Source organism: Garra rufa, chromosome 6 (genome assembly GCF_049309525.1).
Source record: "Garra rufa chromosome 6, GarRuf1.0, whole genome shotgun sequence".
Taxonomy (NCBI): Eukaryota; Metazoa; Chordata; class Actinopteri; order Cypriniformes; family Cyprinidae; genus Garra; species Garra rufa.
Window position 1 is genome coordinate 44,276,866 of NC_133366.1, and position 17,798 is coordinate 44,294,663.

At 35.9% G+C, this 17,798-nt stretch overlaps 2 protein-coding genes across 2 annotated transcripts; both read left to right on the forward strand.

Moving 5' to 3' along the window:
• Positions 1-166: 166 nt before the first annotated feature.
• Positions 167-10,832, forward strand: brat1 (BRCA1-associated ATM activator 1). Its single transcript, XM_073842726.1, has 12 exons — positions 167-528; positions 635-789; positions 2,066-2,213; positions 2,684-3,077; positions 5,611-5,730; positions 5,834-6,014; positions 6,925-7,108; positions 7,400-7,473; positions 7,601-7,685; positions 9,171-9,269; positions 9,377-9,546; positions 10,037-10,832. Exons 1-12 carry the CDS (start codon positions 399-401, stop codon positions 10,736-10,738), a joined length of 2,442 nt encoding a protein of 813 aa, XP_073698827.1. The 5' UTR covers positions 167-398; the 3' UTR covers positions 10,739-10,832.
• Positions 10,833-14,981: 4,149 nt separating this feature from the next.
• On the forward strand, positions 14,982-16,016 carry LOC141337342 (carbohydrate sulfotransferase 12-like). The gene has a single exon (XM_073843137.1). It carries the CDS (start codon positions 14,982-14,984, stop codon positions 16,014-16,016), a length of 1,035 nt encoding a protein of 344 aa, XP_073699238.1.
• Positions 16,017-17,798: the final 1,782 nt, after the last annotated feature.

Below are 17,798 nucleotides of genomic sequence, written 5' to 3' on the forward strand. Positions count from 1 at the left end.
TTGCGCTATTGAAGAACATTACATTGCGCCGGATTTGCGCATACACAACTAGACGCGTCAACGCTCGAGAAGTATTTTTGTATGTCCTTTATAGCACGCCGTACGGAGCGCAAGTACAGTAAGTGCAGGCAACTTTGATATCAAGCTGTTTTAAACGCTATAAGTCGTTGTTTCTTCCTCATTATAGTTACGTTTAGAGTGTAGATGTTTTTAAACTTTATTTTGAGTGTCTTGTTGAACGGGACAGTTAGAAACGTTTGATAAACGTTTGAATCATCTCTACACTTACGCACCTCGTTGTGTTAAGGTAACTTAAACATTGTATTGTTGCTACTTCTACATTAAACAGTCTCGTCCTGTTTGGAGATACTATGTGCTGGTGATCCAGGGACTTTAATATGATGGACAGTGACTGCTTATCTTTGCTACCTGCGGTCTGCCTGGTCCTAGCTGACCCAAAGCAGTCTCCACCTGATGACACCTCTTTAGAAAAGCTGCTTGATTGGTTCATGGAGCTGCACAGACAAAGTGAGTAACCTGGGATCAACCTGATATTTTTTTTAAATGGTTGATAAGTTTTGGTAAATTTGGTACTTGTAGTCTATATGTATGTAACTACTATGCGTTTCTTCAGGCAATGGACAGGTGCTTTTACAGCATCATCCGTGTCTCCGGGATTTCATTTCCAGTGTATGTACATGTAAAACTACAGATCCCGCTATCCTGTCTTATACCCTTAAACTGACTGGACTTCTGGCTGCCACAGTGCAGGGCTTCGACTTGCTTGAGGTGAGACAGTTAAGACATTTGACTGTCTACTTTGGCTGTGTAGTGCTTGGCTAAAGTAATGTCTAGCACAGAGACAAATTTATGACTCCAAGCCCTGATAATTATATATATATATATATATACACTACTAGTCAAAAGTTTTTGAACAGTAAGATTTTTAATGTTTTTAAAAAAGTCTCTTCTTCTCACCAAGCCTGCATTTATTGGATCCAAAGTAATGTAAAAACTGTAAAATTTTGGAAATATTTTTACTATTTAAAATAACTGTTTTCTATTTGAATATATTTTAAAATGTAATTTATTCTTGTGATTTCAAAGCTGAATTTTTAGCATCAATACTTCAGTCATATGATCCTTCAGAAATCATTCTAATATTCTGATTATTATTCTGCTATCTGATTTCTCAGAAACATTTATTATTATTATTATTATTGTGTTGAAAACAGCTGAGTGGAATTTTTTCAGGTTTCTTTGATGAATAGAAAGTTCAGAAAAACAGCATTTATCTGAAATAGAAATCTTTTGTTATACATTTTTACATTATAAATGAATTTATCATCAACCTTGCTAAATATAAGTATTCATTTCTATATTGTCTTTCCCAAAACAAAAAACAAAATACTGAGTCTAAGCTTTTGAATGGTGTAGGGTATAATGTTACAAAAGATTTTTATTTCAGATAAACGCTGATCTTTGAATCTTTCTATTCATCAAAGAATCTTGAAAAAAAAAGACTGTTTTTAAATATTGATAATAAATAATAATAAATGTTTCTTGAACAGCAAATCAGAATTAGAATCATTTCTGAAGGATTATGTGACATTGAAGACTGGAGTAAAATATAGCTTTGATCACAGGAATAAATGTCATTTTAAAATGTATTCAAATAGAAAGCAGTTATTTTAAATACTAAAAGTATTTCACGATATTACTGCTTTTGCTGTATTTTGGATCAAATAAATGCAGGCTTGGTAAGCAGAAGAGAATTAAAAATAATAATAATATGAAGTATATAAAGGTTTTCCAAGACTGGGAATCCTGCTTCTTAAAAAAATAATAATGGTGGTTGTTGAAGAAATTAATTAAGAAATATGATGTCAGTTTACATCTTGATTTATATTTGGTTTAGCTTATTTTGCTATATTTAAATCATTTTATATTTAATTTATCTTATATTTAAATCACTTTTGCCCTCATGGGCCCATTGCTGAGGGCCTCAAGTGGGTTTTGGTTGAGAGTTCATGTGTTCATTGTGTTGTGTGTTTATGGACATCAGGAGGGAGGTCTTTTGGTGTCTGTGTTTGAGCGGGAAACATGGTGTGCGTGTGATCTCTGGGAGGATGCCTCGGTTCGCAGTGGCTGGCTGCAGGGACTTCTGAATATGTTGGAACACCAGCAAGCCTTGGACTTCATATGTGGAAATGGTAAGAACTGTCACAGGCTCCAAAATAATTTGGAAAGCATATGTGTTTAAAAATGGACATTGGTAAGTAAATAGAACAGAGTTATAGCCCACAAAGTGTATTAAAGCGAGTGCAACAAAATGTGGTTTAGATTGCAGTTTGATTGCAACTACATTAATTTAGATGGCAGATAAATTGCAAGAATTTTTTTAACATAGAATAGAAATTAATACTTTCAAATTGCATTAAATTGATCCAAAGTGACAGTGAAGACTTTTACATAAAAAATATTTTTTTTAACATAAATGCTGTTCTTTTGAACTTTCTATACTTTAAAGAATTCAAAGAAAATACAGTGACGCATTGATTATTATTATGATGAACAATAAAGCCAATAATAAATTCTATTTATTCTAATTAGTTGCCTGTCAGCTGTTCTTTAGTTTAAGATGAAGCAATAAATTTTTTTTATTGTGCCATTGTTTTCACAGGACTCATCAAAGTGATGCTCCAGCTGCAGAATGACAGGAGTCTGTTTGTTGCCTGTTTGGCTAATCAGCTTTTAGTGCATATCCTAAACTTCCTCACATCATCAAATGTGACCAACGGCAGCGATGCTGTGGGATCGAAGGAATTGTCTTTGAGGCCTGATTGGGTCTCGGTCTCCTCTGAGATTATGAATGCTGTGGTCGAGACGTTGAGCTCAGAGGATCAGCCTCAGGTCCTCCAGGGCTTACGGCTTCTGTCACTGGTTCTCTCTCAATGTGGAGAGCCTATCAGAAGCATGTTATGGAAAGATGTGCTGGAACCTCTGAAGGTCTTGGTCAACAGGGGGTCTGAATCATTGACGCAGACTCTGATAACTGTTCTACAAGCTGCTGTGAGGTGAGTTAAATAGGACATTTATTACATTTTCTACACTACCAGTCAAAAGTTTTTGAACAGTAAGATTTTTAATGTTTTTAAAAGAATTACCAATCCTGCTTTTATTTGATCCACAATACAGCAAAAGCAGTAACATTGTGAAATATTTTTACTATTTAAAATAGCTGCTTTCTGTTTAAATGCATTTTAAAATGTAATATATTCCTGTAATTTCAAAGCTGAATTTTTTGCATCAAATAGAAAATAGTTATTTTAAATAGTAATAATATTTCTAAATTTGACTGTTTTCGCTGTACTTTGGATCAAATAAATGCAGACTTAATGAGTAGATGAGACTTCTTTAAAAACATTAAAAGTCTTCATCAAAAACTTTTGACTGGTAGTATATATTTATTCAGTTTAAATATTTTTATTAGCAACAACATTACATTATAACAACATACACTACCAGTCAAAAGTGTGTAATAAATAAGCATTAAATACATTAAAAACAGTAATATTGTGAAATGTTATTACAGTTTCTTTTTTATATATATTTTATAAAATTTACAAATATTTTATTCCTGTAATTGCAAGAATGATTTACAATTTAGAATAATGATAGAATGGTTTCTAAAGGATCATGTGACAGCTGAAAATTCAGCTTTGCCATCACAGGAATAAATTACACATTTAAAAAACATTTGAATAAAGATGTTCAAATTGTAATAAAAGTTTGCCAATAAATTCAGCTATAATGCATTAAATGAATAAATTACATTAAAATATATCAAAATAGAAAACTTTTATTTAAAATGATAAAATTGGTGATCATAAAATATTTCAGAAGCATTAAACAAACTTTTTTTGTTTGTTTGTCTAGTGTACAGTCGTGGCCAAAAGTTTTGAGAATGACACAAATATTAGTTTTCACAAAGTTTGCTGCTAAACTGCTTTTAGATCTTTGTTTCAGTTGTTTCTGTGATGTACTGAAATATAATTACAAGCACTTCATACGTTTCAAAGGCTTTTATCGACAATTACATGACATTTATGCAAAGAGTCAGTATTTGCAGTGTTGGCCCTTCTTTTTCAAGACCTCTGCAATTCGACTGGGCATGCTCTCAATCAACTTCTGGGCCAAATCCTGACTGATAGCAACCCATTCTTTCATAATCACTTCTTGGAGTTTGTCAGAATTAGTGGGTTTTTGTTTGTCCACCTGCCTCTTGAGGATTGACCACAAGTTCTCAGTGGGATTAAGATCTGGGGAGTTTCCAGGCAATGGACCCAAAATTTCAACGTTTTGGTCCCCGAGCCACTTGGTTATCACTTTTGCCTTATGGCACGGTGCTCCATCGTGCTGGAAAATGCATTGTTCTTCACCAAACTGTTGTTGGAAGAAGCTGCTGTTGGAGGGTGTTTTGGTACCATTCTTTATTCATGGCTGTGTTTTTGGGCAAAATTGTGAGTGAGCCCACTCCCTTGGATGAGAAGCAACCCCACACATGAATGGTCTCAGGATGCTTTACTATTGGCATGACACAGGACTGATGGCAGCGCTCCGATCCCGCAGCTGAATCCTCTTTAGGAGACGATCCTGGCGCTTGCTGGACTTTCTTGGACACCCTGAAACCTTCTTAACAAGAATTGAACCTCTTTTCTTGAAGTTCTTGATGATTCTATAAATTGTTGATTTAGGTGCAATCTTAGTAGCCACAATATCCTTGCCTGTGAAGCCATTTTTATGCAACGCAGTGATGGCTGCACGTGTTTCTTTGCAGGTCACCATGGTTAACAATGGAAGAACAATGATTTCAAGCATCACCCTCCTTTTAACATGTCAAGTCTGCCATTCTAACCCAATCAGTCTGACATAATGATCTCCAGTCTTGTGCTCGTCAACATTCTCACCTGAGTTAACAAGACGATTACTGAAATGATCTCAGCAGGTCCTTTAATGACAGCAATGAAATGCAGTGGAAAGTTTTTCAGGATTAAGTTAATTTTCATGCAAAGAAGGACTATGCAAGTCATCTGATCACTCTTCACAACATTCTGGAGTATATGCAAATTGCTATTATAAAAACTTAAGCAGCAACTTTTCCAATTTCCAATATTTATGTAATTCTCAAAACTTTTGGCCACGACTGTATAGTATAATTATTAAGTAATTATGATGTAATTATGTATATTATGATTATTCCTAGATCAACATTTCTTGTCTATGCAATTATTTATTTGGCAAATAGTTTCATGTCAATGAAACACATACATTATCCCTTACATATTTTAATAGTTACATTTAATTAATCCTGATTATTATAATTTTTGTAGTTAAACAGGTAATATAATACTTTTCAATATATTTTTGCACCTTTTATTACATTTTTCATTTAATTTATGAATTCATTATTATACAGTACAATAATAATATAGTTTATTTCAGATTAAAGACTGTACAACAATGTACATTCTATAATATGTACTCAATGCTATTCTCAGAAATGCTTTTGTGGCAAGCATGCAAGGAAATGTTTATTGTCTGTTACAGGACGCCTCTGCTCAGCCAATCAGAGTATAAAGTGGATGTGTTATTAGAAGCCATGTTGGGTGATGGAAACAAAAAGGAGTGTTTTCAGTGTGCGGCACTAATTGTAAAGCTGGAGAAATGGTGACTACTATAGACTTTTATACATATACATAGTGCAAAATACTCACAGTCTGTAATTTGTTGTATTATTCACTCAAATTTTCTCTCTCACTTTATCCTTTAGTCCTGAAGTTTTAAAGAGGAAGGCTACGAATATCATCTTGCTTCCCCTGCAGTGTGTGTCAACACAGCCTCAAGCAGAAGAGGAAATTAATGTAGCCCTGAAGGAACAGCTGTCCCAGAAAGCCTCATGTATTTCCCTCCTCATGCAGAGTTTATCAAGCCTAGCTGAGCTGGCACACACAGTAAGTAGACTTATGCTTAGACCTGCTTCTTAGAGCTGGTTCACACTGAACACATTTTTGTGTTCCATTGGGCTCGCTGTTTTTTTGTTTTTGTTTTTTTTTTGCTCTAGATGGATGGCTTTGACCTTGTATGTCTGTGGCCATGGATATAAATATAATAATGTGTGTACTATACAGTTGAGGTCAAAAGTTTACACCCCCCTTTCAGAATTGTCAAAATGTTAATTATTTCACCAAAATACAATTTTTATTTAGTACTGACCTGAATAAGATATTTAACATAAAAGACGTTTACATATAGTCACAAAAGAGAATAATAGTTGAATTTATAAAAATGACCCCATTCAAAAGTTAACATATATACTTGATTCTTAAAATTGTGTTCTTCCCTGAATGATCCACAGCTGTGTTTTTTTTTTTTTTTTTTTTTTAGTGATAGTTCATGATTCCCTTGTTTGTCCTAAACAGTTAAACTGTCTGCTGTTCTTCAGAAAAATCTATCAGGTCCCACAAAATTCTTTGGTTTTCCATCTTTTTTGTGTATTTGTACCCTTTTCAACAATAATTGTATGATTTTGAGATCCATCTTTTCACACTGAGGACAACTACGGGATTCATATTCAACTATTACAGAAGGTTCAAACACTCACTGATGCTCCAGAAGGAAAAAAATACATTAAGAGCCAGGTGTGTAAAATCTGTCTGGCTCTTAATGCATGTTTTTTCCTTCTGGAGCATCAGTGAGCATTTGAACCTTCTGTAATAGTTGAATATCATACTGTTGGAAAGGGTTCAAATACACAAAATTGCTGGAAAACCAAATCATTTTTCTGAAGAACAGCAGATTCTGAAAGGGGTTTGTAAACTTTTGACCTCGACTGCACAATGAAATGTGCCTTTTCTTTGTTAGAAATACCTCTTTGAAGACATTTCCATTCACTCAGTCACCAGTTCTGTAGTGTTGCTTCTGAGGATGTGCTCTGGGCATTGCCCCTCCTCTTTGCTACATATTAATACCTTCACTCACCTGATTGGCTGCTGCAAAGTTCAGATGTGTGGCCTGGATACATTACGTGCCCTCAGCGTGTATGAAGGTGAGGTTAATATTGAAATGTGATGAGTAAGCCATATCGTAATACAAAAGATATCCTTATCAATATACACAATATTTTTTGCCTAAATACAACCTGATTAAACGATATATCTAAGAATGTGATATATCCTAGCAGAACTATCATTTTGATTTTGGGCTTGGTTTATTAAAAAAAAACTATAAATTATGGATGTTTTAGTTTAGAGGTCAGTGACTTTGTTTTGGCATCGCTGTCATTGAAAATGATTGGTGTTGAATGGTTTTAATACCTGATTAATCTTTCTATATCTAGAAAATGTGGATTTAAGAAAGGACATATTTGGTGTCCTCTTGGACTATTTACAGAGTCCAGATTCCCATGCCACAGTAAGTATGTGCACTTGAGTGTTTGTATACTTTATGTTACTAATATTAGCTGCTTCAGATTTTTGCCTTCAAAGCTAATTGGTTGTTGAAACCCTTTATTTACTTTAAGCTTTCTGTGATTTCCAAGGTTATGAAGAAAACATTTCAGGCCATTAAGAGGTGGATTGTTGTGTGTTTGCCTTTCCCTGATCTCCTGCAGTTTATCAGCAATGGTGAGAAGTAGGGATGCACCGATACGTATCGGCCGATCATGCTTGCGCGTTTTGTCAGTAAAGCCGGTTCTGTAATCAGCGGTAAATGCCATCAGGTGCGTGATTTCACGTTGAGCCGTATATACTACACACAGCCGTTGTTTACCGACGAGCTGCGCAAATCAATGTTCATTATCAGTGTGAATGTGCGCAGCTCGTCAGTGAACAACGGCTGTGTGTAGCATATACGGCTCAACGTGAAATCATGCACCTGATGGCATTTACCGCTCATTACAGAACCGGCTTTACTGACAAAACGCGCAAGTGATCGGCCGATAGGGATCGGTGCATCCCTAGTGAGAAGCTCTTTAACTTAATTTCAACAGAGTTGTGATATTTTGACAAAATAGGCCTGCTGAAATTATCCTTGTTGAAAAAATAATTAAACTATATTTACACTAAACTATTAAATTGATTTCATTTTTAGATTAGAGGTCCTTTATCATAGTCCACCCAAAAATAAAATAAATTTTCACTCGCATTTTGTTTCAAACCTTTATGTATGGAAACCCATGCCGCCACTGAATCAAAAATAAAAAAGGTTATTATGACTTTTATCTCACATTTCATTTTTTTTTCCTCAGAATTGCATGATATAAACTTGCAATTGCAAATTATAGTCAGAATTGCGAGATATAAACTACTAAAATTCTGACTTTTTTTCTTGCAAATGCAAGTTTGTATCTTGCAATTGACTTTTTTTCTTGCAATTGGAAATTTTATATCTTTATATCTCAGAATTGTGCAATATAAATTCAATTGCGAGTTATAAAGTCTAATTTTTAGGGGGGAAAAAGACTGATATGTTGTGAGTTTATATCTCACAATTCTGACTTAATAACTTGCAATTGCGTGTTATAAAGTCAGAATTATGAGATAAACTTTTTTTTCTTGTAAATGCGAGTTTGTATCTTGCAATTTTGAGATTTTTCTTGCAATTTAAATTTTTTTTCTCGCAACTTTGAGTTTAAATCTCGCAGTTCTGACTTTTACTCTCATGTAAATTCTTAATTCCAAGTTATAAAGTCCGATTTTTAAGGGAAAAAAGACTGATATGTTCTCAGAATTGCGAGTTTATATCTCACAATTTTGACTTAACTTTCAATTTTGTGTTATAAAGTCAGAATTGTGAGATATAAACTTGCAATTGCTAGTCATAAAGTCAGAATTATGAGATAAACATTTTTTCTTGCAAATGCGAGTTTGTATCTCACAATTCTGACTTTATTTGCTGTAAATGCAAGTTTGTATGTTGCAATTCTGACTTTTTTACTCTCATGTAAACTCTTAATTCCAAGTTATAAAGACTGATTTTTAAGGGGGGGAAAAACTGATATGTTTTTAGAATTGCAAGTTTATATCTCACAATTCTGACTTAATAACTTGCAATTGTGCTATTGCTATTAGCAGTAGATGCTCATGAAGCTAGCCATGTGTGTTTTGCAGACCTCTTTTCTGTACTGGAAAAACGGTTGTGTGATTTGCGATGGGAAGTGAGAGACTCCACACTAGAGTTCATCACCCAGCTGACTGCTGCCCTCAATGGTACCAAAATCATATCTATCTCTACACTTACATCATTTCAGTTTTTGTTGTGCAGACTATTTTTGTGATCATTTTTATTCTTTTTATTGTGTGTCTCTTTCTCCCAGGTAACAGTGGTTTCACTGAAGCTCTCCACACCAGCGCCATGGCCTCTGCTCTCCTCTCTTCATTGGCAGACGCAGAAGGCTACGTTAAAGCTAGCGCTGTGACTGCTGTCGGGGAGGCAGTCATTGTTTCTTTCCATCAGACGGCCCTTGTGAACAACAGCAACCTTCTGGTGAGTCAATTACTCATTGCACATAATTCCAGTTTTTCAAATATGATCTTAAAAGTGGCAGTTTTTATAATGTAAGGATGCAGTTTATTTTGCTTCAATATCTCAACCACCATTCACTGCCATTATAAAGCTTGGAAGAGCTATGACATTTTTTATTATAACTTTAATTGTATTTGTCTGAAAGAAGAAAGTCTAAAACACCTAGGATGGAATCATGGGATAATTTTCATTTTTGAGTGAACTATCCCTTTAAATGACACAATTCATAAACAGTATGTTCTTCACGAAGCAAGAATTCAACTGTTGCAATCCCACCTGTTGACCAGATTTGAGTCTGATATGCCTTTAAAATAAGTTTGGACCACCAGTGTCAACAACATCTTCCTGATCTTGTCTGGAGATGAAATTGATCATTTTAATGACCTGAAGCTTGGCAGAATGTTGATATTCTTAGTATAATCACACGTTTTTATGTACGTTTGGACTTCAGGAAGAGGCTTTGGTGCAGATGATGAGCATTCTCTCACAGGACACAGAAGGATTCCCTCGTAGAGCAGTGGTCAAAGTTTTCACATCATGGCTAAAAGGATCACACCCCGAAAGAGTCTTGGACTCGTCCCTGAGCTCTGTCCTGTCACTGGGAGGCAACGATTTTGACTGGGAAGTGAAAATGCACACGCTGGAGCTAGCTGAAGTGTTGATGGAGAAGACACTGACCTCCTGTCCGTATGCAATCCAGAACTTCGGTTCCTCCAAAGAGATGCACTTCACGCAAGCTTTGAGCAGACTGAAAGATTATGGGCTGTTTGACTTGCTGTTGAACAGCTTGTTTGACTGCGACAGACCAGTGTGTGAGAAAGCCTGTGCACTTTTGGTCAAACTTAGAACACTTACAGCTGAGACCGCAGATATGAATCACAGCACATTTGTCTTAAATGTATGTGGGAATAGATGGGGGGATGAGGTGGAGAGAAGATACATCAACAAAGCATCTGATGAGAGAACCGACAGTGGTCCAAACTGCATCAAAGACTTTAGCCTGCCCAAGATACTGCAGATTCTAGATCTAGATGACATGAAGAAGATGTTGACATTAAGTAGTGATCATGTTGTAAATTCACCCCGATCGCTAATGGAGGACATCCTTTCAGCAGCCCAGCAGTGTGAAGAGAATATAGTGGACTGCTATTGAGAATATACTGTATAACAGTTTGAGATCAGTTTTTTTTTTTTTATAGCCATTTAATAAATAAACAGCATTATTTTTTGGACACTGTAAATGTGTGTTTTTTTTTTGTTTTGTTTAGTGATAGTTGTTTATGAATCCCTTGTTTGTCCTGAATAGTTAAACTGCCTGCTGTTCTTCAGAAAAATTCTTCATGTCCCACAAATTCTTTTTGTGTATTTGAACCCTTTCCAACAATGACTGTATGCTTCTGAGATCCATCTTTTCACACTGAGGACAACTGAGGGACTCGTATGCAGATTGCTCCAAGTGGGGTCAGAAGCCACGCTCGTGTCCAAATACGTCACATTTTCTGCGTCTCATGCTGGGTTCCAGGCAGGTTTTGAGCCCGTAAATCACGACTTCAAACCATGACTCACGACTTTGTAGCGTTCCAGGCAAGTCACGCCAAACTGCCTGAGCGCATTTATATTATTATTATAGTATTATTATTAATTTGATTGCAATGTTATATTGTCCTAACGTCTATTTTTTCACCGTGTACTACTTGAATAAACGCCGCACCTGTACGGGCTGTCATTGTTGTTTCGCGGGCTATGTGACTTCAGAGCTGCATTTAAACTGCATTTTGGAAGTTCAAGGCTGTATCCGAAATCGCCCCCTATACCCTCAAATAGGGCACTATTTGAGGGGACAGCCATTTTAAGTGGTGTTCGAAACCATAGTGGACGTTCTCGAGTGCACTCATTCAATCCCACAATGCACCGCAAAAACGAGTGTACAACCGATGTACGCTCAACAGCTAGAAATAACCCATAATGCACTGTGAGAGTCGCGCGCCGACTGAATTCCCGCGTCTCTCCAGACGATGGCGCCCGCAGCTGAATCATCCATCTGTTCATTTTACAACGCGCTCGTCCACTGCGTAATGCAGCGTACAACACAGGTACAAATTTGTTGTAAATTGATTATTAAATTGTTTAACCAAGGTTTATACATAAACTCCTTGACATAGTTCAAGATAAATCCTTTAATCTTACTACTCGAACTGTCCGTTTTAAATGATTGTTAAACAGTAAGCAATACTATGCAAAAGCGGCAGTCCTTCCGGTGCACTTAGTGTCCGAATTCACTCACTCGTTTTCATTCACTCCTTCAAGTGAACTGTACGAGTGGACTAATGTAGGGAATAGTGAATGAGGGTATAGGGGGCGATTTCGGATACAGCCCAAATTTGGGGGAACCATAGGAGAATATGGAAAGAAATCCTGAAACATTTTCCTCAAAAAAACATAATTTCTTTATGACTTAAGAAAGAAAGACAAGTGGGTGAGTACATTATCTGTAAATTGTTGTACTTGAGATGAATTTCTCCTTTAACAATGTGTGGATACAGCCACTCTACAATGATAAAAAATACATTAACTTTTTTTTAATCTCCCCCAAAAAACAAACAACAACAAGAACCCCGAAACCACTCAGTCAGCTCTATTATTATTAATATTATTTATTTATTTGTTTTGTCTTCTGAAGAGTTGCATCTAAATGACACCACAAGTTACCTAAAATGGACAAAATTCATTATTAAAATCAATAGTTAAATGTCAGCTGAGTACAGCATGAAGAACGCACCTGATGTTCTTCTCCAAAGTTAGGATACTCATTGACTGTATAATGGATTTTCTGTGTTGCTGGATCATCATTTCTGCCAGCTGTTGGTCCACCACAGATGTTTTTTGGCCATTTCCTTAGACAATGAATGCTCCACCATTTTTAGTAGTGGGATAACTTTTTTTTCATCTGTTATACAAAAACTACCCAAGCTTTTTTGTCAACCAAACCCCTTAGATGTAACATAATTTAACTCTTTCCCTTCCATTGACAGAATGTTCCAGCTTTGTGTTTTAAAGCTCCCTTCCAGAATGAAAATTTCCTGATAATTTACTCACCTCCATGTCATCCAAGATGTTCATATCTTTTTTTCAGTCTTAAAGAAATTAAGGTTTCTTAAAACAATACAAATGTACATACTTTTTAACCACAAATGCTCGTCTTGCACGAGCTTGACATGACGCATTACGTAGTCAAGTTGGACTTTGCGGTGAAGGAAATGCTTAGGGTTTTAAATAAAACAGCTCACAAACAGCTGAATTCAGCTCTTGATGTGTTCTGATGGGTGGATTGAATTAAATCGCTCGAATATTTTAATTTTAAAGGCGTTATTTATTTGCATTTTCCACCGATGTCAAAGTGAAAGTAGGTAAGAGCTCAGCGATCTCCTGTTGAGTGGAGTGGAATTACTCCTTTAGAGGGGGCATTTTTCTCAGCCCATTCAAGTCTATGGGACATATTTCCATTCAGTGGAGTGAATTGCTCCTTTAGAGGGGGCATTTTTCTCAGCTCATGCAAGTCTATGGGACATTTTTCATTTTCAAAAATTAATAATAAATAAACTGTAAGTCTGATCAGCCTAAAAAGATATAGCATACATCGTCTGATAATGGCCCAGGTCTCTGCCAAGTTTGGGGCTTGTAGCCTTAAAGCCCTAGGAGGAGTAGCGTTCAGAAATTCTCAGAATAATAATAATATGTTTAAATAGCATAACAGTATGTTGGCTCTCCAAGCCAACATAATAATAATAATAATAATAATAATAACAAGAAGCTAAAGTTCGATGACAAACTTTAAATGTTGGCTTGGAGAGCCAAACCGGCAGCCTTGGGGCAAAAGTGCCACAGCACTTGTGTGTCCAGCGTTCTCGAGCTGCCCCGCTGCGAAAATGTGCCCTTGCTATTTCATATTCTAATAAAAAAGCAGACTAGGCTATGACAACAGGTTCAGTACTGTGGCTCACTGAAGTGTGTTCATGTGAGGTAAAAAAAAAACATTCACATTCTCACCCTCCTAATCTTAATAGTGTGAGCTCAAACGAAACTTGCACAAATAACTGTAGACTGTATGTATATTCTTTTTCCTTTTTTAGGAGACTAGACTTTTCTTTGAAAGAATTGGCTTTGGTTAAATAAAAGTATGAAATAAAACAAACAACTAATAAGTTGTCTGAAGTTCTCTTTTGGCTTTGATAAACCCTTGAACACTTTGACTCTTCATATACAAGTTTTTCAGAATAGAATTCAATATCAGAGCACACAAACTGATTTTCAACCAGCACATGATATCTCAAATTAAACTGCATAGCGTGATAGGACCATGAGTACATAATCTAACATAATTATTAGTTAATTACAAATACTAGGGATGCACCGATACGAATCGGCCGATCATGCTTGCGCGTTTTGTCAGTAAAACCGGTTCTGTAATCAGCGGTAAATGCCATCAGGTGCGTGATTTCACGTTGAGCCGTATATACTACACACAGCCATTGTTCACTGACGAGCTGCGCAAATCAATGTTCATTATCAGTGTGAATGTGCGCAGCTCGTCAGTGAACAATGGCTGTGAGTAGTATATACGGCTCAACGTGAAATCACGCACCTGATGGCATTTACCGCTGATTACAGAACCGGTTTTACTGGCAAAACGCGCAAGTGATCGTCCGATAAGGATCGGTGCATCCCTAACAAATACTTAAGATTTGTTAGTACTAATTAGAAAGGTGATGGCTTTATACCTTTGATCTTGTTTTTCTAGGTCATCAGGTCTAACAAGGTTTTTTTCCCTTCTGTTTTTTGAAAAAGAATTTGTTTCCACATGTGTTGTATATGAGTAAGAGGCTATTTATGTTTATGCTGTAAAAGTGAAAATTTAGGTTTATATCATATTATTTCCAAATCACCTGTCACTCAATTACAGGCCAAATTATGAATCATCAGATTTGTCTCATGACATTATAATTACAGATCTAGCAAAGCAATGGAGGCTTAACATGATAGTTGCTTTCAAACCAATCCAACAGGCTCATAATCAATATCATTTAAAAATAATGTAGTCTGGCAAGGCAGACTGTTTATGCTATGTTCACGCATTGTAGTGTGTGAGTTTAGAGTGTGAAGGAGTCCAGCACTTGTAATGGAAGATATATATCAAGAGTTTTCATGTGGAACATTCTGAAATGTACAGTACAGGAGGCAATAAAGTTGGTGAGTGATGGATCATGTTTTATGGTGGTAGATTGTGAATTCTTAATCATACATGTCTTTATTTGTGTTTTTCCTCAGAATTCTCAACTTGATTCATTTATGAGACAATAACATTTAGTATTTAGAGCTGGTATAGACTCCTGGCAAAAATGGGACTGCAGAAGCAGCTCCAATGTGTCTTTATTTTGGGAGCAGTACTGATCACAATCTTCATCATTTGCTGGGATGCAGGAAGAAATGGGACTTTTTATCTGCAAATGTCTTCATCCCCAGATTTCAAACAGCTCAAACTGCGTCAAGAACATCGAAAGCATATTATAAGAGAGCTTTGCTCGGCCAATAGCAGCCTGAATTTCACAGAGAAATCAATGACATATGACCAGCTTCCAAACAAAGCCCTGGAACATCTCATTGTGGATGATTATCATGGTGTTATTTACTGTTTTGTACCGAAGGTAGCATGTACCAACTGGAAACGAATCATGTTTGTGCTCAGCCAGAACCTGAAGGCACCTGATGGAGCTCCGTATCTGGATCCTCTTGACATACCATTAACACTAATCCATAATACTACACTGCATAAGACAATTAACAAGTATTGGAGGCGTTTTGGACGTTACTCCCGTCCTCTGATAGATCACAAACTGAAGAATTACACCAAGTTCCTTTTTGTACGGGATCCTTTTGTTCGACTTATTTCTGCTTTCCGGAACAAGTTTGCTTTTCCTAATGAGGAGTTCTACAGACAGTTTGGCTCTGTAATGCTTCAGCGTTATGCTAATATTTCAAAGCCCCCTAATTCTTCTCATGAGGCCCTTGACGCAGGTATGAAATTGTCCTTTACTCACTTTATTAAGTACCTGTTAGATCCACAGACTGAGAAAGAGAAGCCATTCAATGAGCATTGGCAGCAGATGTACAGACTCTGCAATCCGTGCCAAATTGAGTATGACTTTATTGGGAAACTGGAAACTCTTGATGAGGATGCAGAACATTTGTTGAAAATTCTTGGGATGGATGACATTCACTTTCCCCCAGGGTACGAGAACAGGACAGCGCTAGATTGGGAGCAAGAATGGTTTGCAAACATTTCAATAGCTGACAGGAGAAAACTGTACCATCTTTATGAAGCAGACTTTAGATTATTTGAATACGACAGACCTGAGACACTTCTGGATGAGTGATTACATAGTACCATCTAAAAAAACTGATTGCTCTTCCTGCTTTTGGATTACGTCAAGGCCACATGCAAAAATATTGGGTATGTGTGTGTGTGTGTGTGTGTGTGTGTGTGTTTTGCTGTTTATTCCATAAAGTTAGTCTAATCTTAATCTAATTTTGGGTGGATAATCTTCAGACCACACCACCACATTTATTCACAGACTTTAACCTAGATGTTAAGGAAATCAACACAAAGTTGACAAACAGGCAGGTTGAGGTTGCAGTCTCATGATGTTTGTGCTAAAACAGTATCATAACAGTAACTTGGTTCCAGGGGCCGGTTCTTCGTATGTCGCTTACTCAGTTAGTGGACTTGATTGTTGATGATTTGCCATTATCTTGGAAGCTTAAACCTGCTCGGGAGCAGGCTTATTTCATGTAAACAGGATTAAATTGCATCTTTTTAAGCAGAATTGATACTTAAAATCTGTCCCAACCATTGCTACTTTATTACAAGAGTACCATACTGATCCAGGGACAATAATTGAAAATAATAATAATAATTGAAAAATTAATTTGAAAATAATAATAATAATGTTGTGTAGTCTATAATAAACACAGTCAGGTTTACTCATTGAAAGATTTATTTGTCATAAAATAAATACTTTATAATTGTATTAGAGTATTATACACATGCTATTTATATAGTGTAGAGTCAATTAATTTGAGTAGTGACAGCTATTATGGAACGTATGAGATGCAGATAACACGATCTTGACCCATAAAAAACTTAAATTAATGCTGTCACATAACAAATGTGTTTCAAAGATAACATTAAATGAATTGCTGATTACTACATTGAAATAAAAAAAAAGAAAGCCTCTACAAATACAAGAAATCGTAAATCCTTATAAAATTCCAGAAATTAGTCAAGTTTTTCGTCAGGTGTCTTTTTTTAATTATATGCTTTCATTACGTTACTGTCTTGCCGCCAGCCAATTGCTGCATTGCTGATCATGGTTTCGAGTATCGATAGATAGCCCTTTTTAAACCAACCCATGATTAATTATCTCAGATAACTCATTCCAGCCATACTAATCATCAACAACACGTGCGTTTGAAGAACCAAATTAGCCAGGTCATGACACTTATTGGATGTGTCATTTGATCTTGGGTTTAATGAGCAACGTGTGAAGAATGGGCCCCTGGTTCCGTCATTCTCTAATGCTACAAAAGCAGTTTGTTTACATAAACATTTTTGAGGCCAGATTGAAACCGCCTTTATTGTATGTTAAATACAGACTCTTGTTTTATGGTTATTGACCCTTTTAAACTCTTTTAACACAAAATGGCTTTTTGGTTAATTTCTTGTGTTTCTAGTTGATAAGGTCAAACAATGTTGCAACATTGTTTTTTTTTTCTCTGTATATGAGCAGATGTACAGATATAACCTAGATATAGATTGGGTATATGGATTAGGTTTAAAGGCTGTTTGGTGATTTTTAAAACATGAATAATGTATTTATTATCCTCTTTTTCTTTACCTTTTAAGTCAGATTCAACATTTGACCATAACATGTCCCCTATTCGTTCATAATTATTTATATGCAATTAAAACTTTTAATGTTTAATGTTCAACCTTCTTTTATTTCCTTTCCTAAAAATCAATTAACTGCACAAAAGATATGCTGACACATGTTGGGTCCAACTGGTATTATTACTTGTAATACTGTATACAGTAGTGGTGGATCAAAAAAAGGTAATCAAAGCTGTCCTAAGACAAAAACGGGTTGGTTTTTAGGACA

What these genes read in the sequence shown, in the direction of transcription:
- brat1 (XM_073842726.1), top strand. Translation starts at nt 399, where the DNA reads ATGATGGACAGTGACTGCTTATCTTTGCTACCTGCGGTCTGCCTGGTC. An exon ending in TAGCTGAGCTGGCACACACA is followed by an intron (nt 6,015 to 6,924) that starts GTAAGTAGACTT and finishes TTTCTTTGTTAG; the next exon opens with AAATACCTCTTTGAAGACAT. An exon ending in TGAACAACAGCAACCTTCTG is followed by an intron (nt 9,547 to 10,036) that starts GTGAGTCAATTA and finishes TTTGGACTTCAG; the next exon opens with GAAGAGGCTTTGGTGCAGAT.
- LOC141337342 (XM_073843137.1), top strand. Translation starts at nt 14,982, where the DNA reads ATGGGACTGCAGAAGCAGCTCCAATGTGTCTTTATTTTGGGAGCAGTA.